The 20,319-nt window shown below is 38.5% G+C and overlaps 1 protein-coding gene across 2 annotated transcripts in view; it reads right to left on the bottom strand.

Moving 5' to 3' along the window:
- Window positions 1-20,319, bottom strand: part of LOC149313993 (contactin-associated protein-like 5) — a 508,214-nt gene that overhangs the window by 254,627 nt on the left and 233,268 nt on the right. For both annotated transcript variants that reach the window (XM_089520319.1, XM_089520320.1), the window contains exon 6: window positions 4,964-5,148. In XM_089520319.1, the coding sequence (XP_089376445.1) occupies window positions 4,964-5,148 (185 nt within the window). The remainder of the gene's footprint in view (window positions 1-4,963; window positions 5,149-20,319) is intronic.

Raw genomic sequence — 20,319 nt, 5'->3', positions numbered from 1 at the left:
GATTCAACACTCTTCTGAACACCTGAAAAGGGCTTATGGTTTCTCAGAAATGGGAATTCAGGCAGAAAATTTAAGAAGAGGGAGAATGTCAGCCTAAAGATCACTTGAGCAATGTAGTTTGGCATAATATGTTAATTCACACATTGATTAACTAGGCATTGGATTGGCACTCAAAAATGCTGTGGTACATCAGGAGATAATGGGGAGGAATTTTATTAAGGGCTTTTGAAACCTTTACTTAGAGCTCAAAAACAATTGAGAAAAACAACAAAATCCTATATACTTGTTAACATCCAGGGGTAGCTTGTGCCATTACAAAGGATGGAGACATACTGGAGTGCAAAGGAAGTATCTGTTTGTCTTGCAAATGGATATTACATTTCCTGAACTTTGAGAATATCCCAGTAGCCATGTGGCCAGAAGGAGGAGGTGCCAGCCTGCAAGAGATACCTCTCCATACCATTTGAACTAAGAAGCAAAACAGCAAAATGCAGGCCTATGACTACCATCTTCATTTATTTTTCTCCTAGATGGTTTTAAACACCTTGCCTGATGAAGCCACCAGTGGAACTACTTTAAAAGCTAGCAACATGTAAATTGTGCATTTTGGTCAGTCCGATAAAGGTATCACTGTCTGGTGGCTCTTTGATGCTATTGGATTTCCTATATACTTGTTGTTACTGCTGATGCACCAGTACAGTAACAGTGACTAGAAGACTGAGATCCAAAACACAGAGTAGAAACAATCCAGTTTGAGACTGCTTTAACTGTCCTAGCTCAGTGCTAGGGAATCCTGGGAATTGTAGTTTATTGTGGCACCAGAGCTCTCTGACAGAGAAGGCTAAATTCACATAAAACTACTGTTCCAAGAATTCCCCAGCACTGAGCCATGACAGTTAAAGTGCTCTTAAACTGGATTATTTCTGCAGTGTGTTCTGGACCTCAGAAGACAAAACCAGATCTCATCTCAACCACCCACCTGAGTCTTCTGTTATTACCTGATTCAACAGGTTTGTTATAAGCACATAAACAATGATATGTTGTAGTTGCAGACAGATAAATCTAACATGACATTCAAAAGAAATAATATTGATTTCTAGTTCAGACAAAAACTAAACATTCTCTACTCACTTTTGCATTTTTAATGTTAATAATAAATGTTTTATTTTAAAAAAATGAAATACTGTTCTATGCCATTTTATATGGAATGACAAATAATCAATTGGTGATATCAGTAAAGTGCTACTACACCATCTGGCCAGCAGACCTTTTTGTGCAGTATGCTCTCTCTAACACTGTGGAATCCCTGACATGTAAAGCAAATATACAGCATTTTAGGGCATTTTACCCTTTGAATTTATACTCAATTTGAATTTATGCTATGTATTAGCTAGGCATTAAGGCTGTAAGACAAGGATGGGAATCATGCAGCCCTCCAATATAGCTAAGAACAGTGAGGGATGCTGGGAGCTGCAACTCAATAGCATCTGTAAGATTAAGTGATTCTCACAGCTGGTATTATGATAGGTTGCAATCTTATGCATGCATATAGGAAAGCAAGAGCCACTGAGGTCAATGGGACTTCCTTCTGAGTAGACATGCATAGGACTGTCTTTCCAAATCTATTCTATCATCACATTTTTGGATAAATATTTGGCTCAACCTAGCTGTTCTTTCTAGATCCCGGCAAGTATGTATATTCTGCAGTTCTGTACACATATCCTTTCAGCCTCCAATTTTACTCCACAGAAATAATAAATGATCATCCAAGTCACATGCATAACAGCATATTTACTACTAGGAGAAGAACATATTTTCTATTCTTGTTTTATACAGTATACCCCTGTAGCCACATAGAACTGAAAGCCTGAGAAGACAAAGGAGGAGATAAAATAGCCAGGGCTATGCACAACAAGAGAAACAATAAAGGGGAAATGCACAAAACTTAAGTCAGTTTAGGGGAGGGGAGCAAAAAATAGTTACTGTAGTCAAGCAATGATTTAAGGAATGAAATGTGCTATGAGTGTGAGAAGTTTTCTCTACAAATATCCTTTAGTCTCTTCCACTGTAAATATCTGGCTGCCTCATACCTGCTTAGCTGTAGTAGGCTTGGTTGTATCCTGCAGCTTTTAGCTGTGCCCTGTGAGTGCTTAGACATCATACTTCTACCTCCTCTCTCCTATTTATATGTGACATACTTTGTGACTGGCTTTTTGGACATTTTTTATGTATCTCTTTTATCAGGGGAGGAGTTCTGCATTCATGCCAGAAAATATAATTTTATACCTATGCTAATACTATACTGTAGGATGCTATGTTGTTTTATAACACTTCATAGATAAGTCCGAAATTGTTATTTTATTAGAGACACAAAAGAGGTTGAAAGTATGCTCAAATTAAACCCTTTCCCCAAAAGCAACTATCAAGGCAAACATAAACTGCTCTGATGTTTCTCTGGTTTGCTGGCATGGCTAAGGCAATGGAGGTGGGTGGGTGGAGAAATCTAAGCCAATAAAACAATAATTTAGAAGGACCCCTTCTCAAAATGAAGAACCCACTTGATACCAAAGGAAAGAGAGGGAATAAGAGAATCAATTATTCCAGCTTCCCATAACACTCAAGTTAATCGCACACAAGATTAGAAATGCTGGTGCTGACTTTGAGCCATATTTAAATGGCAAAAATAGACATCACACTAAACACTGCACCTGCTTCAGTGCATGGCAGTTATATTAATAACCAGAATGTTTTTTCACAGCACTGCTTGATGCAAATTCATGAAGCAGCAGTAAGATGTCACCACCAGCCATGCCAATGATACTTCCATGACTCTCTAGCCACGCAGTCTCATACATTCAATTGGAGTCATCTATCACTGCAGCTGGCATGATGGTTGCTCCCTTGTGTGTTCACTTATTATGTGAGGAGCAGGTGTGTGTGTATGAAATGAGCTTAATTGTTCCTAATTGTTACCACTCCAGAACTTCCATTCAGATATATAAAACCTGTATGTGTAGAGAACCAGGTCATATACAGCTCACAACCACTCTATGTTGATAGAAAAATGTATCATCCTCCTCCTCCTCCTCCTCCTCCTCATCATCATCATCATCACCACCATCCCACTTTTCTCCCAAATTTGAGACTCAAAGTGGCTTACAATAAAATAATAATACTAAAAATACTGGTTGAGTCTCCCTTATCCAAAATGTTTGGCACCATAATTATTCTGGATTTCAGCTCTTTTAGTTTTTTATTTATTTATTTATTGCAATAACTATATTTGTATATACATACATAATGAGATATCCAGGGGTGTATCTGCACTGCAGAAATAATACATCACCTTACCTGCCATGGTTCAATGTTATGGAATTCTGGGATATGTAGTTTGTTGTGAATCCAGAATTAAACATCTCACAAACTACAGTTCCCAGAATTCCATAGTACGAAGCCATGGTGGTTAAAGTAGTGTCAAACTGGATTATTTCTCCACTGCAGATGCAGCCTTGCAGATGGAACCCAAGTGAAAATATAAAATTCATTTATGTTTCATATACACAATATACATATAGCCTGAATGTAATTTTATACAATATTTTAAATATTTTTGGGCATAAAACAAAGTTTGTGTGCACTGAGCCATCTGAAAGCAAAGGTGTATGTATCTCAGTCAACTATGAAATTGTTTAGGGTATTGGATTTTGGAATTATGGATAAGGGAGACTCAACATGTTCAATCAATACAATATAAGAAGTGAAAATTAAAATAACTTTAAACTATTAAAACAGAATTAAATTAAAAGGATTCCATTAGAAATGTAGCTATGTTCAAATGACAAGGCTTTACATGTAGAGAGATCTTGTAATATCTTTGAGACTAACTGAAATGAAGAAGTTGACAGCATGAGCTTTGGTAGACTTCAGTCTACTTCCTCGTGTGTGTGTGCATCTGAGGAAGCAGACTGAAGTCTACGAAACTTCATGCTGCCAACTTCTTCATTTCAGTTAGTCTCAAAGGTGCTACAAGATCTCCCTAAATACTGATTCGACAGACTTAAACAGCCATATCTTTGAAGGCTTTACATGATCAGGAACTCTTTACAAGGAAGGGTTCTCAAACATATGCAGCTCTGTAACTACCAGAGCTCAGACAAGTTATTTTTTCAGTTTCCTGGAATTCCCACCGGTCATGCTGGCTGTGGAATTCTTGGTGTCTAGTCCAAAAAGGGAGAATTTTCCAAACCTCAGGCAATGGTGTTCATTCAAACACAACTGCATCCCTACTGTAGACCTTGCCCATCAACAATAGCAGATTGTGAAACCCAGTCTCACAATCTTTATGTACAGGTTTTGTATAAACAACGTTAAAGTTTAAGAAGTTAGAGTTGATGTGTTTTTAGGGGGGAAAAGTATAAATGGTCTGTGAATCCATGCTCAGGTGATGTCTCATAATTAATGGTGAGGGATTTGGGGATTTGTAGTCCAAAGCATCTGGGTAATGATAGTTCTTTGCCTTTGTTCTATGCAATCAAGCTAAAATAGGATATTAGATTAGTGAAGCTCACAGTCACATGTAATATGGGTACTTTTGCTATAACTTTCTCTTTACATCACCTATAATGTGTAACATAGCTAATTTTGCATTCTTGTTGTCTATTAAAACTATAGAATAGATGTTACATTCAGCAGTACTTTTAACGTCCATGGTTCATTATGCTTGTATGCCAAAAAGTTCCTATTTGCTGTTGCCCAGATTATGAATTTGTAACTGACCACTTTTTTTTTAAATTTTTAATGCAGCAAGGAAAATAATAATTTCATTAATGGAAATGTGCAGGGACACATTGGGTGGCATTCTTGCTATTATATATAAAATCAAGGGGGACATAATGGCTGAATCTCTGAAATAATTCTTCAGAGTTTTTATGAGTGCATTTCTTACACAAAAGGCCTGACACACCTCATAATCAATGTTCAAATCATCCGAATCTCCCTTCGTCCGGAAATGCTGCATGTGCATGTCCACTGTGAAATTAACTTGCTTATTGAATCTCTCAATGAGAACTGAGTGCCAATGCTGATCATCCAGGAGGCTGCCCAAAGTGACTGTGGTGTGACCATTGCTGAAGCGTAGCTTGGCATCTCCTGCAGAGGCAGGGAAAAAACATGAACCACAAATATTTTTGTTACTCATTTATTTAATGCAACATCATTCATATGCTTTCTGAGGCCTCTTCTCACATAAGACCCATCAACATTGACTCCACACACTGGATGAAACTCTTCCAGCTCCACATATTTTAAAGCCAATCTTAAATGTGCCCAAGGATCCATATGGGGAAGCCCAAAATAATTTTATTGTTTTCAGTATACCTATTAGCAGGACAAGAGTCAAATGAATATGAACAAGGATGGAATATACAACCCCATCATGCCAGTTTCCCCCTTTATTCAGCACTTCTGCTTCCAGTTAACAGTTTTGGAGTATGTGCTTTACTTCCAATGAACTGCTGGGGGGAAAAGGAAGCAGAATTAATCAAAAAAATATTCTGTCAACTCCAAATTGAATCTGCCACATTAATGGTTGTGACTGAATATCTGGAATCCAGTCCAGACTTTTGGTTCCTGAATGATGCTGAAGTATAGAGGCTATTAAATATGTCACAACAGTATTAAGAGGATTGTTACATTGCCTGTTGCCCAGATCTAAAGAGCAGTTGAGTCTGTAACACTTAAGCACACCATCTGGGTTAGCTGAATATCTGCAGCATATAAATGTATCAGCTACATTAACAAGCAGGGGTAATGCAGTTTAATTACTCTTGGCATTTCAAGCCATCACACACAACAGGTTTTATTTTAATTTTAATGAGAATCATTGTTATTGAGGCAACTTCAGAGCACAAAACACAACAAATAAGAATGCCAATATTTTAGAATGCCAGGGAGGAAATTTGAAATGAAAATTATATTTACAAAGAATTCCAGTTTGGCCTTCAGTATAGTGAAAGAATAAATAATTCCTGGGTTCACATCCTTTAGTTGTATCAGATTATTTATTTAGAATATTTATACCCTGCCTTTTCCCTTGCTGTGGCCAAGGCACCTTGCAAAAAAAAAAAAAAAAAAAAAAGCCAACACAACCATCTACAATACAGAAACTATATAGACACAGACCAGATGACCTAAAATCAATCACTACATCAAGAGTGAAATAATTCAGGGTAAACAGGATGGGTAATTAGATGGAGTTGGGCCTTCTTGTCCTCTGCTAAAAGGTACCATTGCATTACCAGTGTAACTGGTATAGGAAAGTACCCCTTTTAGATACTTTCAGAGGTTTGAAGGCTAATTCAGATTGACCTAGCATGGTGTAGTGGTTTGAGTGTTAGACCTAGATTCTCAGAAACTAGAGGGTGAATTCACACTCAAATATGAAAACCCACTGACAGCCTCAACAGACTGGCACAAAATGCTGGCCTTGGGGCAGAGTGGGGGCATGGCAACTGAACACTGGCCACCCCGACTTCGCCTACAAGCTGCCTGCCTGACCAGATAGTGGGCGACATCACACTGTATCTTCAACACAGCATGTGTATGTACTACACTGAATAAATGGCCACAGCTAAGGCACCCTTTCTGTGGTGCAAAAAGGAGCTGCTTTTTGCGACTTATTTTTGTGCAGCAGATAGGTCAGATTGGGGCTGTGGCGTGTAGTTGCTGTGGCTCCGATCTGACAAGGAAAGGGGCGGCTGCAGGCTGCTCCAAAAGGACGGTCTGTTCAGTCCCTGAGTGACCTTTGGCAAGTCACATTCACTCAGCTGTAGAGGAAAGAAATGGCAGACCTCTTTAGAATAAATCTATAACAGGGTTGACATAAGACAGAATTCATTTAAATGCCCACAGCAAGAACACAAGGAACTTGATGCTTTCAATTGTACTTGGAAGCAAAATGGAAGCCATTTGAAATCATGAAGAATGGGAGATTACAGATCTCCATAAACTGGTCACTATGTTGTGAAAAAGCAGAAGTTTACAGTTTTCAGGTATAGCCTCACACATTTCAGAAACATAACTTGGAAGTTACCAGAGCATGGGTGACATTTACTAGTTGCCTTTCAAAAAGAAATGCAACTGCTGAAAGAATTAAATTTGGTGAAAAATGGCACACACTATTGATACCACTTCTGCATTCACCAGTAAGACTGACTCTCACCAGTAAGGATGGCTCCACTCCACACACACTGTGTATCTGATCTTTAGTAGGGAATAGGACCTTTTCCAGAACAACTTCATTACAGCATACCATCCACAACATGGAAACAAAGCATATGTAAAAAGGGTATAGAACATAGTGAAACTCTATGGCTTATTAGAACATACTTGAATTAGGAACATCAATCAGATCTTAAATTGTGCAAATAGGAAGTAGGCCGAATTAAAGACATGAAAGGGAGGAAGGTAGAATCTAGCAGCACTTTTTAAATTTTTAATGAGTTAGTCTTACAGGTGCTGCTAGATTTCTTCTCTTCTCACTTTCCTTTTAATGTTGAGACAGACTCTTTGTGAACTAACCACAGTTTAATTAAAAACCAACAACAGCTATGGTAGTTAAAAATGAAAACAGAGGTCTCTGCATCCTGCCTCTGACTCTACGCATGATGTGTGGCATGTATGAAATCAAGTCCTGCTGAGTCTCATTGAGTTAGTCCTAAGCCATGGTTTTTGTGTTAAATCTGAAGTAGACCCATGAATGAAAAAGGAAATTTATTTTGCCAAAGAACATTCAATAAAAGGAGGGGGGGGGTTGGTTTGCAGCACATCCCTTTTCAAAAATGTTGCCCTTTCCAAGAAAAGGATTTTTCCCATCATTTTTAAATCAAGAATAAACCATGTTAAAGTGATTTTCTGCAAAAGAAGAAAACTTTTCCTTCCTTGTGCTTGTTCTTTAATATGTGCCAGAGTCTTGACCTGTGCTGAGGCACAGCACAAAGTTATACAATGCCCTAACTTTAACTTAAAACTTTTCCCTGCTGTTTCCTTTCTTAATCAGTATAGACTTGCCTTTTGAAATCTGGTGCTTTCCAGATGTTTTGAACTACAGCTTTTGGGAGCCTCAGTCAGCATGGATAATTCTTGAAATAGGGATATTTTGGTCAAAAACATCTGGAGGATATCAAGGTGGGGAAGGCTGTTTGAGACATTTGAGGCTATGTCTTGAAGCAGAAAAAAAAATATAAAGATTTGACTATATGTTTCTATAACTCTTGAGCAACTTTCTGCCTGCTTCCACCAAATTATTTAGAATATAAAAGCTCTTCAAAAAGTTGACTTGTAAAAAGAGTCTGAAAAATAATATATGTACCTCAGGAGCATTTTCACACTACATGATTATAGCACTATGACTCCACTTTAACTGTTATGGCTGCATTCTATAGGAATCCTTGGATTTGTAGTTTAGAACTCTCTGCCAGAGCATGACAGTGCTCAGACTAGGATCCCATAGGATGCAGCCATAACAGTTAAAGTGGAATCTTTGTGGTAGAATTGTGTAGTATGAAAGCCCCCCCCCCCCCCGATAGTTGTAGTCCAAAGAAGTAAATTTTCCCAAGCTCTGTAGACTAGGGTGGTGTAAGCATCAGGGGCTTCTTTGTGGTCCCAAACATGTCACAACTCCTCCCCAAGCCCTGCACCTTCCCCACTTTTAGAAGGGAAGCATCAAAATGGACCAGAAAATGGCTGAGGGGAATGGGAGCTATCCTTATAACACCCCCACCCACTCCCATTCCACATAACTGACCGAAGTCCCTTGGAATCAAAGTTGGAAGCGACTTTCATTCATATTTGAATGAAATATTTGGCCCATTTCTAGCCATTTTGAAAATTCTGCAAATGCACAAGGATCCATCTGGGCAAAAACTGGTCTTCTGTGCCATAGATATTATACCTGCTTGAGAACTTTGAGGAAAAGCTTAGGCCAATGATCATGCTGGCTGGTGATGATGCATTTTGTAATACACCACATGAGGATGAGCTCAGACTGATGAAAACTGGCCTAGCCCTTTCAGATGCAAAGGTTCACTTTAATGTCTTTCCATATATCCTGGAAGGAGGCTTACCACAAAAGCATATCTTTAACAGCCCTTACAACACTTTTTTCCACCTACCTACTGTATCTTACTCTCAGTCACCACCATCTATAGCATCAACAATTTCCAATTTCATCAACAACCATTTTTCCTACGCAGCCCATTTAGAGTGTTGTTTCCCCTCCCCATGCTGAGATAGAGGCTTAATTTTCAGTGGAGGAATGGCTATGAACCATTGTCACATTTCTTGGAGGAATAGTAAAGATAATGGTGATGAGGAGAAAGATGGTGATGATTTTGCTTCTTCATAAGCAATGTTGTACACCATTTCCACCTTAAGCTGAGAGAGGAATTGGTCACAAAAATGGCTCAGGTTTTATACCACTATGATAAACTGTACAGCACCACTGACTAGCAGTGTGGCTTTTAACAAATATTGTTTGCTATGTAAAGCCATTCCGATAGTAAGGATTGAGAGAAAGCACTTAAAACTAGAGAAAGCACTTAAAACTTTTGCCAGAGAAAGCACTTAAAGCTAGGAGAAACACAGCAGGAAGGAAAAACAATTAATGTATCATATTTCAGTGTGCTCTCAAACAAAGCTTTTATCCGGAAATGAGACATGCCTCAAATATGGAATGTTACAGGAGGTCCTGACTAAGGATGTGCTAAGAATGTTATGGGTGTTTTTTCTACCCAGATTTATCCAATCCGTACCTCCTGGAATGGAGCATGGATCAGGGATGTAGGTATGGTAGGCCAAAGTAAGGTCATTGGACCTTCAAATAAGAATTATGCACCTCCATGAAATTTTCTTTCGGTCTCCAAATTTCTAGCATCAGATGGAGTTAGACATTTAACACTGTTTACATCTAAAACTCTTCCATTTGCTGTGTGCAGAGTCTCCTGGTAACTTTGTCTTCTTTTTTTTTTAATGTCTAAACTAATTTCTAAATAATCAATTGTTAAATTATTGAAATGGTAGAAATGCAATGCTCTGAGACAACCTATGGCTGGAAATCCACATAATTTTTCCTATAATTCTTGCTGCAGTGATTGCCAACAACATGCACAGAATTCAAAGACGCTCAAAGAAAAAAAAAATCACCCCTTTGTAATATGTGCAAATACACACACACACACACACAAACACACACCCCTGGAGAGAAAACTAAATGAACTATGGCTAGAAATGGCATAGTAAAAGGGTTGTTGATGTTAATTGCCTTTAAGTCCATTTTAACCTACAAGTCCCCCTGTCCTGGACTCACCTCATGCAGGTTCATGGCTGAGGCGTCTCTGATTTAAGCTATCCTTCTGGTACATATTCTTTCTCTTTTCATGTTGCCTTCAACTTTACCAAGCAATATTGCCTTTTCTTTCTGTTATAAAAAATATCTCAAAAAAGAGGGATTCCAGATTTTTAGTCTGTTCTCCCCCTATCCCAGAAACTGTCAACTTCAAATTGTAACTCTCCTATGTGGCTCCCTCACTTTTCTTCTTCTTCTTCTTCTTCTTCTTCTTCTTCTTCTTATTATTATTATTATTATTATTATTTCCAGGGGGGAAAATAAGGAGGAAAACATGGAAAGGAAAACAACTCTTTTAGACTGGCAGTGAAAGAAACACCCACAGGCTGTTTCTCTGTGGGAGGCAATTAACAGCTCTCTCTCCTTAGAAGATGATGATACTGATATCACTATTAATATTTCTATCATGCTTCATATGGAATGTTTATCTGGAGAGATTTTAGGGCTGCAACCTTGGATTGTTTAATATAATTTACTTCACTCAATAATGCAGGGGAGGGTAAGGAAGGGAAGATGCCTGAATTCAGAGATAATTACTATGTCCAGGATAATGAGGTGCAGTAGAAACATGGATGTACATATTCTTTGAATAAAACTTTTGGGATGCCTGTGGTTGGTGCTTATCTGATTTTGCCACTACTGGAATTGTTTGTCTTGTTTTTACAAAGCACTTCGTATGACACAGAACTTGGGAAAACAATTTCCACTGAACCCTTTCAGAGCTGGAGAAACTGGACTGTGATGCATCAGCTGAGAAAGCTAAAGACTCATGAAAGGATGTGTTTTATAAATGCATGGGGCTGTAGAGCAGAGAGTGCAAGACCGCAAGAGGGTGATGTGTACAGAGCAAGGCACCTCAAGAATACAGGGAGAGTAGATGTCTTTCTTTTCCAGGACATGTCCTACATTTGAACCTTCTGTCCTGAAAGAATTTTGAAATGCCCTCCATTTTTAGCATGACTAAGAAGCATGAATTCACATTTATATTAACATTTTTAGCTTTTATTTTGTAATGTCTTACATTTTTCTTGAATGTCCTAATTTTGCAGTGCCTTGTCCTCCTTTGCAGTAGTGACATCTGATCACCCTGCATAAACATCCAGCAAGACCAAAGGTGGACAGCTGGAATGCAGTAAGGATGTAAGCCACATTTACAGGTTTTCTTGTTCTTTACACATTGAGTCACCCCATAAAGAAAATGGCCTATTGCTACAAGATTTTTGCACTTTGGAACTTTAAAAAAAATGTTTAGGGTACCAAAAACCCAGCAAAAATGCACACAAAAAAAAAATTCACAATCACACCCTATGCTATGTAACCATTTGAAATTATTTGTTCTTGCCTGCAAGAATGAAATAAGTAAAAAATTATATCCCTAAATAATCATCCATGAAGGAGTTTTATTGCACATGATGGAATCAAGACAATGCTCTACTGGAAAATTCAAAGAGGAATGGCTGTCTGATAACAAACTGGGATATTGGTTAACAATAGAAAGCATCATAAATCTACATAAAATCTTAGCCAAGATTCAGAGCAGGAGATGGTTATTGATTTCCAAGAAGACATAACACTGTTATCCTAGTAAAGTGGAATTCTGAAGTGCATATCATATTGTGAGATTGAATGGTATTGAAAACATATATAGCTGGTACATGGAACCTGAAATTCAACAACACAAAGCTTAATTTAAGAAAACTCCCAATAACCTCCTTTTCCTGAAGCCTAATTTTCAGGAAATTAGATCCTCATGAAATTGAGAGCCTCAACCTTATGAAATTTCCTCTTGCTCTCCTGAGCAATCTTTTGAGAAAAGTTTCCTTTTCAATGTGTATAAGGGAGAAAAAGACAAGGGAAAGCATAGTACAGAAAGAACAATGAAATCATACAGTGTGGGAATTCTATCTGCTTTTGGCTCTGCCCACCTGAGACTTTGGGTGCATAAAAATTCAGCTCTTCCTTTGTCTAGCATCAGCTATGGCTGTACACAAAACTCTCCTGCTGGCTCTTTGGTTGATTTTCTCCCAGATGAATAATTGTCTATCCCTGTTTTGCATATTTATCATAGGGTAAATCCCACTGAATTCAGTGATAACATATGTGAGTAACTAACTACAAAATGTAAACAAATATGGAAAACAAAACAATGGCTCACAGATTGGAAATTGTCAATATACATTCCAATTCCCAAGACAGGGACACCAAGGATGGTAGCAACTACATTAATTTTTCATGCAAGAAAAGTCAAGCTCAAAATTCTACAAAGAATTTTGCCATATAGGGAGCCAGAATTGCCAGATGTCCAAGCTGGGTTAAGGAAAGGAAGAGGCACTAGTTATCATATTGCAAACATAATTTGGATAGTTGAATGCACCAAAGAATTTCAGAAGAAAATCACCCTGTGTTTTATAGACTATATAGCAAATCCTTTGATTCTGTAGATCATGAAAAACTTGGATCACTTTTAAAGAAATGGGTTTGCCATACCATTTGAATGTCCTGATGTGTAACCCATACTCAGGACAAGAGGCTACCATCAAGACAGGATATGGAGAAATGAAGTGGATTCCAATTGTTAAGGAGGTAAGGGAAAGTTGCATTTTATCACCTTGTGTGTTTAACTTGTATGCTTAACACATCATATGTAAATCAAGGTTAGACTTGGAGGAAGGAGACATGGATATTGGAGGAATGAACACCAGCAATTTAAGATATGCTGATAACACCATACTACAAGCAGAAAATAGCAGACCTGGAATGGTTACTGAAGAAAGTCAAGGAAGAAAGTGCAAAGGGAGGTTTATAGCTGAATATTAAAAAAAAAAAAAACAAATAGAGAAAATGACCACCGATAACTTAAATAACTCTGAAGTAGCCAATGAAGACACTAGAATAGTTCAAGATTTTCCATTCCTTGTCTCAGTCATTAATCAGAATGGAGACAGCAGCCAAGAAATCAGAAGAAGGCTAGGACTTGAAAGAGTGGCTATGAAAGAACTACACAAGATTCTGAAGTATAAAGATGTATCATTGAATGCTAAAGTTATTAGATTGTCCATGTGATCACATTTTCAGTACTTATGTATGGTTATGAAAGCTGGAGGGTAAAAAAAGAATGATAAAAAGAAAATCAACTAAGTTGATATACAGTGCTGGAGAAAAGTTCTACAAATACTGGAGACTGCTAAAAAGAAAAATAAGAGCAAATCCTGGAGCAAATCAAACCTGAACTCTCCCTAGAAGCCAAGATAACAAACTAGGACAGTTGTATTTTGAACATTTCATGAGAAGGCATGACTCATTAGAAAAGACAATAATGCTTGGTAAGGCATTTTCTTGGCAGTAGGAAAAGAGAAAGACACGTTCCAGCTAATAGACTCAAGCAAGGAAGCCACAGCCCTTTAGTCTGCAGGACCTGAGCAGGGCTCTTGATCATAGAATTATTGAATCATAGAGTTGGAAAAGACCACAAGGGTCATAGGGTGACTTGGAGGTTTCTCATTCATAGGGTTACTGAAGTCGACTTGATAATAGTTAACAACAGCAATAACAACATGTGAGTGGGTTTCAGGGATGTAATTATTTGCTAATGTTATGATTGAAAGAAATTGCAAGCAATTTTAGCAGCTTTATTCCTGGTGTGAAAGTCTTTGAAAACTACAGTTGTCAACATCTGTTCGTAGTTTGGGACCTAATATGTGCAAAGTACCCCCCCCCCCCCCCGGCCGCCTCAAATAGGAAGTGATTTTCTATACACAAAATTGCAGGGGTTTGTTCTGTGCAAAATTCATGCATGATTCTTTTTGCTGTTTCCTCAAATAAAATGTTGTTTTCTATGCAAAAATTGTGGCAGTTTTACACTGTCCCAGTTGTCCCAAATTGTGAAGGTTCTTGTCAGTACAGGACACCATGATAGTTTCCCAATATTAAATATGTTTTTGACCTTTATTGGAATTCTTTTTAAATATATATATATTATTTCCAGCTCTAGTAGGTTTGCACTGTGTCCGGCTCCTCGCTGTTTAAATTGCATAGGTTATCCTGGCGGGAATATTTGAAAAGCCTAGTTATTGCTGCACTCAAATAACTCAGTGTTTAAAATTCCTTTAGCAATTGTTATTTTGCATTTGTAGTGCACTAATCTTCTTTAGGTGAGAAATAATAGAAATCATTTCTGATTTAAAAGAACAAAAGTAAGTAAGAAAGAGATTAGCTGAGGACAAATGACAGTTAATGGGTTTATGTAACAACAAGAGGAAAGCTCCAGGAAATTGCCACTTGGGTTTTAAACAAACAAAAAAGGAAAGATGAGAAGAGAGAGTTTAAACAAGTTCTCTTTTAGTGCTTTCAGCTCTATTTCTTCAGAGGAGAATAAAATGTAGTTACATTAGCAAATAGAAACTAAGCATAGTAAATGTCACCTTGTTTCAACTTAAATGAAATTAGGGTCGAGAAAGGTAGACTCAGGTCATCAATGTCCTACCAGTTATGGATATTTCTTCCTATTGAAACCAGTATTCAAACTTTGGTCATGAGGGCTTTGCTCCAAAGAAATTTTTAACTCTGGCGGTTGAATTTTGGAACATCCAGGAGTGCATTTACAATCTTTCCAAATGTTTTCACTATGGGAGTGTTGAATATTCATACGTTGTGTTAAAACATGTAAAAAAGAGAGAAAAAGAAAGAGGCAAAACTCTCTCCCCTCTTTTGCAGTGTGGGATATCACTGGGATAGGTGATCAGTTTAGAGCAGTGGTCCCCAAACTGTGACCTTTAAGAGATTTTGGACTTCATCTCCCAGAAGCTTCAGCCATGTTGGCCAATAGCCTGCAATTCTGGGAGCTGACGTCCAAAATCCCTTAAAGAGCACAGTTTTGGGGACCACTCATTTAGAGGAACCACATTCACTGCTGTTGTCTTGGCTTCTCATGGCTGTTGGTTGTCATCTTTAATTTTACACAATAATCCAAGCAAAGTGGTACACCATGGTGCAACATCATTCTGGGATGATTTTTGGAATAAATGATGCATGAATTGTCAGCTTTAACTAACATGACTAGAGGCTGGAACAACTGAGAAATGCTATGAGTGATGGCCAGAATCCTGTTGGAGGATTACATTTTCGTAAGTGGACTTCTGTCTGTGGGAATTAAAAATGGGTTGTTCCATAATGTCTGTACTCAGTAAAGGGCTGATGCTATATTACTATGCTGGGAAGCCAGCAAAATGACCAAGGTGTATTGGTCCCATTGTCATGGGAACACAAACTAGGGAATGCCAATATGCAACAGTAGAAGCCAATGCACATCTGGACACTCATGCTGTGTACTGTTGTGCATCTTCACAATTCTATAACAGGGTTTCTTATACCTAGACATACATCAAGTTATGTAACATACACTGTTATAAAGGATTCTAGCTTTTGGTTCAAAGAACTAAGGGGCTATGCATACAGTCCTGGTGGGGTGCATGCAGCCGCCCCTTCTTCAGCCAGATCAGGGCCATGGCAACTGGATGCTTCAGCCCCGATCTGGCCTCTGGAGGTCGCAAAAAAGAACTGCAAAAAGCAGCTCCTTTTTGTGCCCCACAAAGGACACCATAGTTGCCATGGTGTGACTAAATGGCACCCCTTTGGTGCTGCATCATCTAGATGCAGTGCCAGAGGTGTGTCATGTTGCTATGTGCTTTCTGGAGCAGCACGCGGCCTCATGGCACCCTGGGCACAGAGTCAGAGTGTGCAACATCAGGACACTGCACCCTGACTCCACCTACAAGCCAGCTTTTCAGGTCGGTTTGTATAGGGCCTAAGTGTTCTTTTTTAAATATATATATATTCAGTCTAAAAGTTTGCACTTCTTATAGATAGATCTTAATTTTCCCATTACTTCTTTTTTAAAAAATCCCAATAAGAAATATCAAGCAAAGAAAATACAACATAACACACTTACATCTCTTATTTGTTCTTTTCAGTCTTATTATCTTGTTATCAAACTTGTATTCGCTTTAGATAAAAATTAAATTGTATGTATCAAAATTACTTCCTTCTTGTTTTTGTTGTTATTTACAATATCACATAAAGATTCTTCATTAATTTCTTAAGTCTGTTACTTGTGTATTCTACCTATAAATAACCATTTATCGATATACAAATTCATTTCTTTAACCATTTTTGTTTGTACCACTTAAATAAACATGTTTGTCACAGGCAATCCTAAATTATACATTTTATTAAAGGATTAGCAATAGTTATTCAGAGCTGGCCATCTTTATTTCCAAAATTTCACTATTGGCTCCCAGTCTGTTTTCATTTTTTTTCCCCAATGAATAGAAATGACTTTTCTAAACTCTAAGCCTCATCTCTGAGTATTGGGGAACTTGAGAACCACCTTCCTTCCAAATAGCTGCCACACACACTTTCACTAACTATTAATGCACTGGGGACATTTGGGATTAGCCTCAGAGATTACTTTGCTGTTGTAGTAGAATATGTGTGTGGTAAATGCAGGTAATGATTCACCCAGGTCCCAGCCAAACCAAGTTCTAGGACTACCAAAATGAAACAAAATCACCATTGTTACAAGATTAAAATTTAATTCATATACATAGGTGATAAAAGGATGTTCAAATAAAAAATGTGTTAAAATAAACCTCATATACCTTCAGCTGACAGAAGGAGGATTCCCCCAGCAAGAAATGTAACACAATCTCCAGAACATACAGGACATACCCAATAGCCTGCAGATCCAAATCTCTAGACTGGTGCCTCATTGTCTCCTTAGAAGCAGGAGTGGCAATCCTATCACCTTCCAGATTTTATTGCACTGTAAGCCCCCTGTGAAGCCCCTACCTACATGGGGGGGGGGGGGGTTTGCTGGTTCTAGCAGTCCACCAGCATCTGGAGGCATATACTTCCCACCCCCAACCTAGAGCAAAATTTATGAAGTCCTGCATACATGGCAAAAGGACAATATACTTTAAATGTGGAATGAGCTGGAATACCGGTCAGATGAGAGTAAGGATACCACCACATACATTCCCTGATTTTTCTCATTCCCATCACATCCCAGCATTCTCAGTATTTACTAAACTAGTGATGTGATGACAAAATAATATAAAGTTAGTTTAACAGGATTTGTTCTTGACAAACCCATGCTGGTTCCTACTAATCACTGCATTGTGATCAAGACATGGTCACAGGCAGACACCTATATAATCAATTGTAATACTGTCCAGATACTGAAGTCAGGCTGATTAGACTATAGTTTTCTGAATTTTCTTTTTTGACCTTTTTTAAAGAGAGGGACATTGTTTGCTGCTCTCCAGTCCTCTAGCACCTCAGCTGTTCACCAAGATTTCTGAAAAATAATGGCAAGTATTTATGTAAGTATGTAAGTAAGTCCCAATACTCTGGGATGTAGTTCATCTCACCCTACCAGATGGTTAAGTAGGTTAAGAAGGTGATTCCTGAATAACTTATCGCAGGGGTAGGCAATCTTTTTGAGCTGGGGGCCGGGTTGCTGTCCCTCAGACAACTGGGGGGCTGAAGCCAAAAAATAAATAACTAAATAATTTTTAAAAAATTTAAATAAATAAATAAACCGGGACAAATGTAGGACAACATTTTCAAATGGTGGACACTTTTTTAAAAAAAGTGGAGGACACGCAAAAAAAATTGCTGATTTTTAAAAAAATGTTAATATAAATGCATGTTTCTGAGGCGTCTATAGACAATTGCCCCCCTTGTCCCTGCACGCAAGAGGCCAAAGGCCCCGGCGGCAATCGGCGGCAGAACTAGGCTGGGGCCGGACCCGAGGCCTTGCCGGGCCGCATCCGGCCCGCGGGCCGCAGGTTGCCTACCCCTGACTTATCGTTCTTGATTTTCAACTGGATTCCTTGCCAAGGTCTCTGCTAATGCATGGAAGCATACACTCCCCCCCCTTTTTTGGGGGGGGGTGTTCCATAAAATAGGTACTGACCACTTCTACTTTTTCACTGTGGTCTGTTAGCATTTTACCATCATTGCTGAACATTGGTCCCTCCATTTCTTTAATCAGTCTCTTGTTTTGAACTTATTTGGAAACCCTCTTTTTGTTGTTCCTTTTTGCCAGGCAATCAAAGTGGCAAACAACAAGCTAAAATACATCCATATATACATAATGCCCCTCCTAAAACAATATTAAACAATATAAGATTAAAAACTAACATGCTAATTTCTTGATTATAAAAAGAAGAAGAAAAACCCAAATGCTCTCCATTGGTCCAGTTTGATCACTCATGTGGATTTCTGTGTTATTTGTCTTTGATGTATTATGTTCTCCCTTTCCTTTCTTCCCCAGGTATTCCTTTTGAACAGATTATATCCTTCAGTTGTTATACTGTGAGCCCACACCAACTTTAAGCATCCACAGACAGAGAGTCCCATTGATTTCAATAGCCACATGTGCACATAGCCCCAGTAGAGCCCATCTGTAGCCAGTAGTCCTTCATCTAAGAGTTGAAGACCCAGAAGCCAAACCTCTCGCATTTGCATAGATGGTCCTTCACTTGCAGTGTCTTCCTCTCCCTGTGTAGTCCTCTATCATTCACTGGTAGAATTGGCAAGAATACCACCTATGCCTTTAAACTCTTCACTTCTCTGCCTAGGGTTTCATAGTCCAAAGTGATCTGTTCAAAGGTGTTCTTTTCAGTGTCATTAGTGCCCACATGAATCAGAAGAAAGGGGTACTGCTCTGTGTTCTTGATGAGCTTCAGAAATGTGTCAATGACATCCTGGATAAGCACACCAGGAAGACATCATGCTTCCTAGTTCATCTTGTCTAGCTATGTCCTCATAGCCAGATGCAGACTGATGAGATCTGCTGGCATTTTCCAGAGGTCTCAGCAGACAATGTCATCATTCTGTGCTGGGCTACGTGACATAGCCAGACATTTTCCCAGTTCTCCTGCTCTCCTCCAGACACTGAATGGCCATGATGGGGGGCTGCAGTGTTTAAACAGGGAATCTGGAAAGGGGTTTTGATTACTGCAGGGAAAAGAAAGGAATATATCATCCACAATAACTGAAACAAAACAAAACAAACAAAAAGGACATGCACAGGTAAACACTGGATTTAACAACAGTGTATGTTGATAACAGAAAATTAGCCAGTGAACAGTACACACATGCATCAGTGTACTGAGGGGATTCCAATACTTTGCAATCACTTCTGTCCAGGCTCTAACAATTCAATAGTGGTCTCTGATTAATGGAATGCTGATTAGAAAATAACAAGAATGCTTTCCAAATGAGATTCTATTATGTATTATCAGGAAAGAATTGCAAACAAGACAATCCTTTATTTATTTCTGAAGTAGCCTAAATCCCCTAAAGGCAGTAGCTCCTGCCTGATCTGTTTCAGCAATTTCCTGCAGAATATTTCTCATGTATATTCTAATACACTAAAGACACCAGATCTTGTTTGATCTTGAAAACTAAGCATGGCCAGTCCTGGTTAGTATATGGATGGGAGACCATCAACAAATACCAGGTGCTGTAGACTATATCTCAGAGGAAGACACTGGCAAAACTACCTCTGAGTATTCTTTCCCTAAGAAAAACCTATGAAATTCATGGGGTCACCATAAGTCAACAGGTGACCTAAAAGAGCACGTATGCACACACATATAGGAAAGCTACGGTCAGGAATCATCATGTGATGAAATGTTTATGTTTTAATCACAAGAGAGATGTTCCCTCTTATCTGATGCTAATGAACAGTTGCACAGAGATTGCACTGCAAAAGGAGCAATGAACAGAAAACTAGGAGGGATTTTTTGTAAATCTCCCCCCCCCCTTTCCCCCCCCCCCCCATTTCCTTTTCTCCTTGGGGATCTGATGCTGTCTTTTTTGCTTTGCATGAACTCTCTTTCTATATACTG

Source organism: Sceloporus occidentalis, unplaced genomic scaffold (assembly GCF_023333645.1).
Source record: "Sceloporus occidentalis isolate IW3139 unplaced genomic scaffold, rSceOcc1.0.p SCAF_4, whole genome shotgun sequence".
NCBI classification, from domain to species: domain Eukaryota; kingdom Metazoa; phylum Chordata; class Lepidosauria; order Squamata; family Phrynosomatidae; genus Sceloporus; species Sceloporus occidentalis.
The sequence above is the reverse complement of the archived record's forward strand: the minus strand, read 5'-3'. Positions and strand labels throughout refer to the sequence as shown.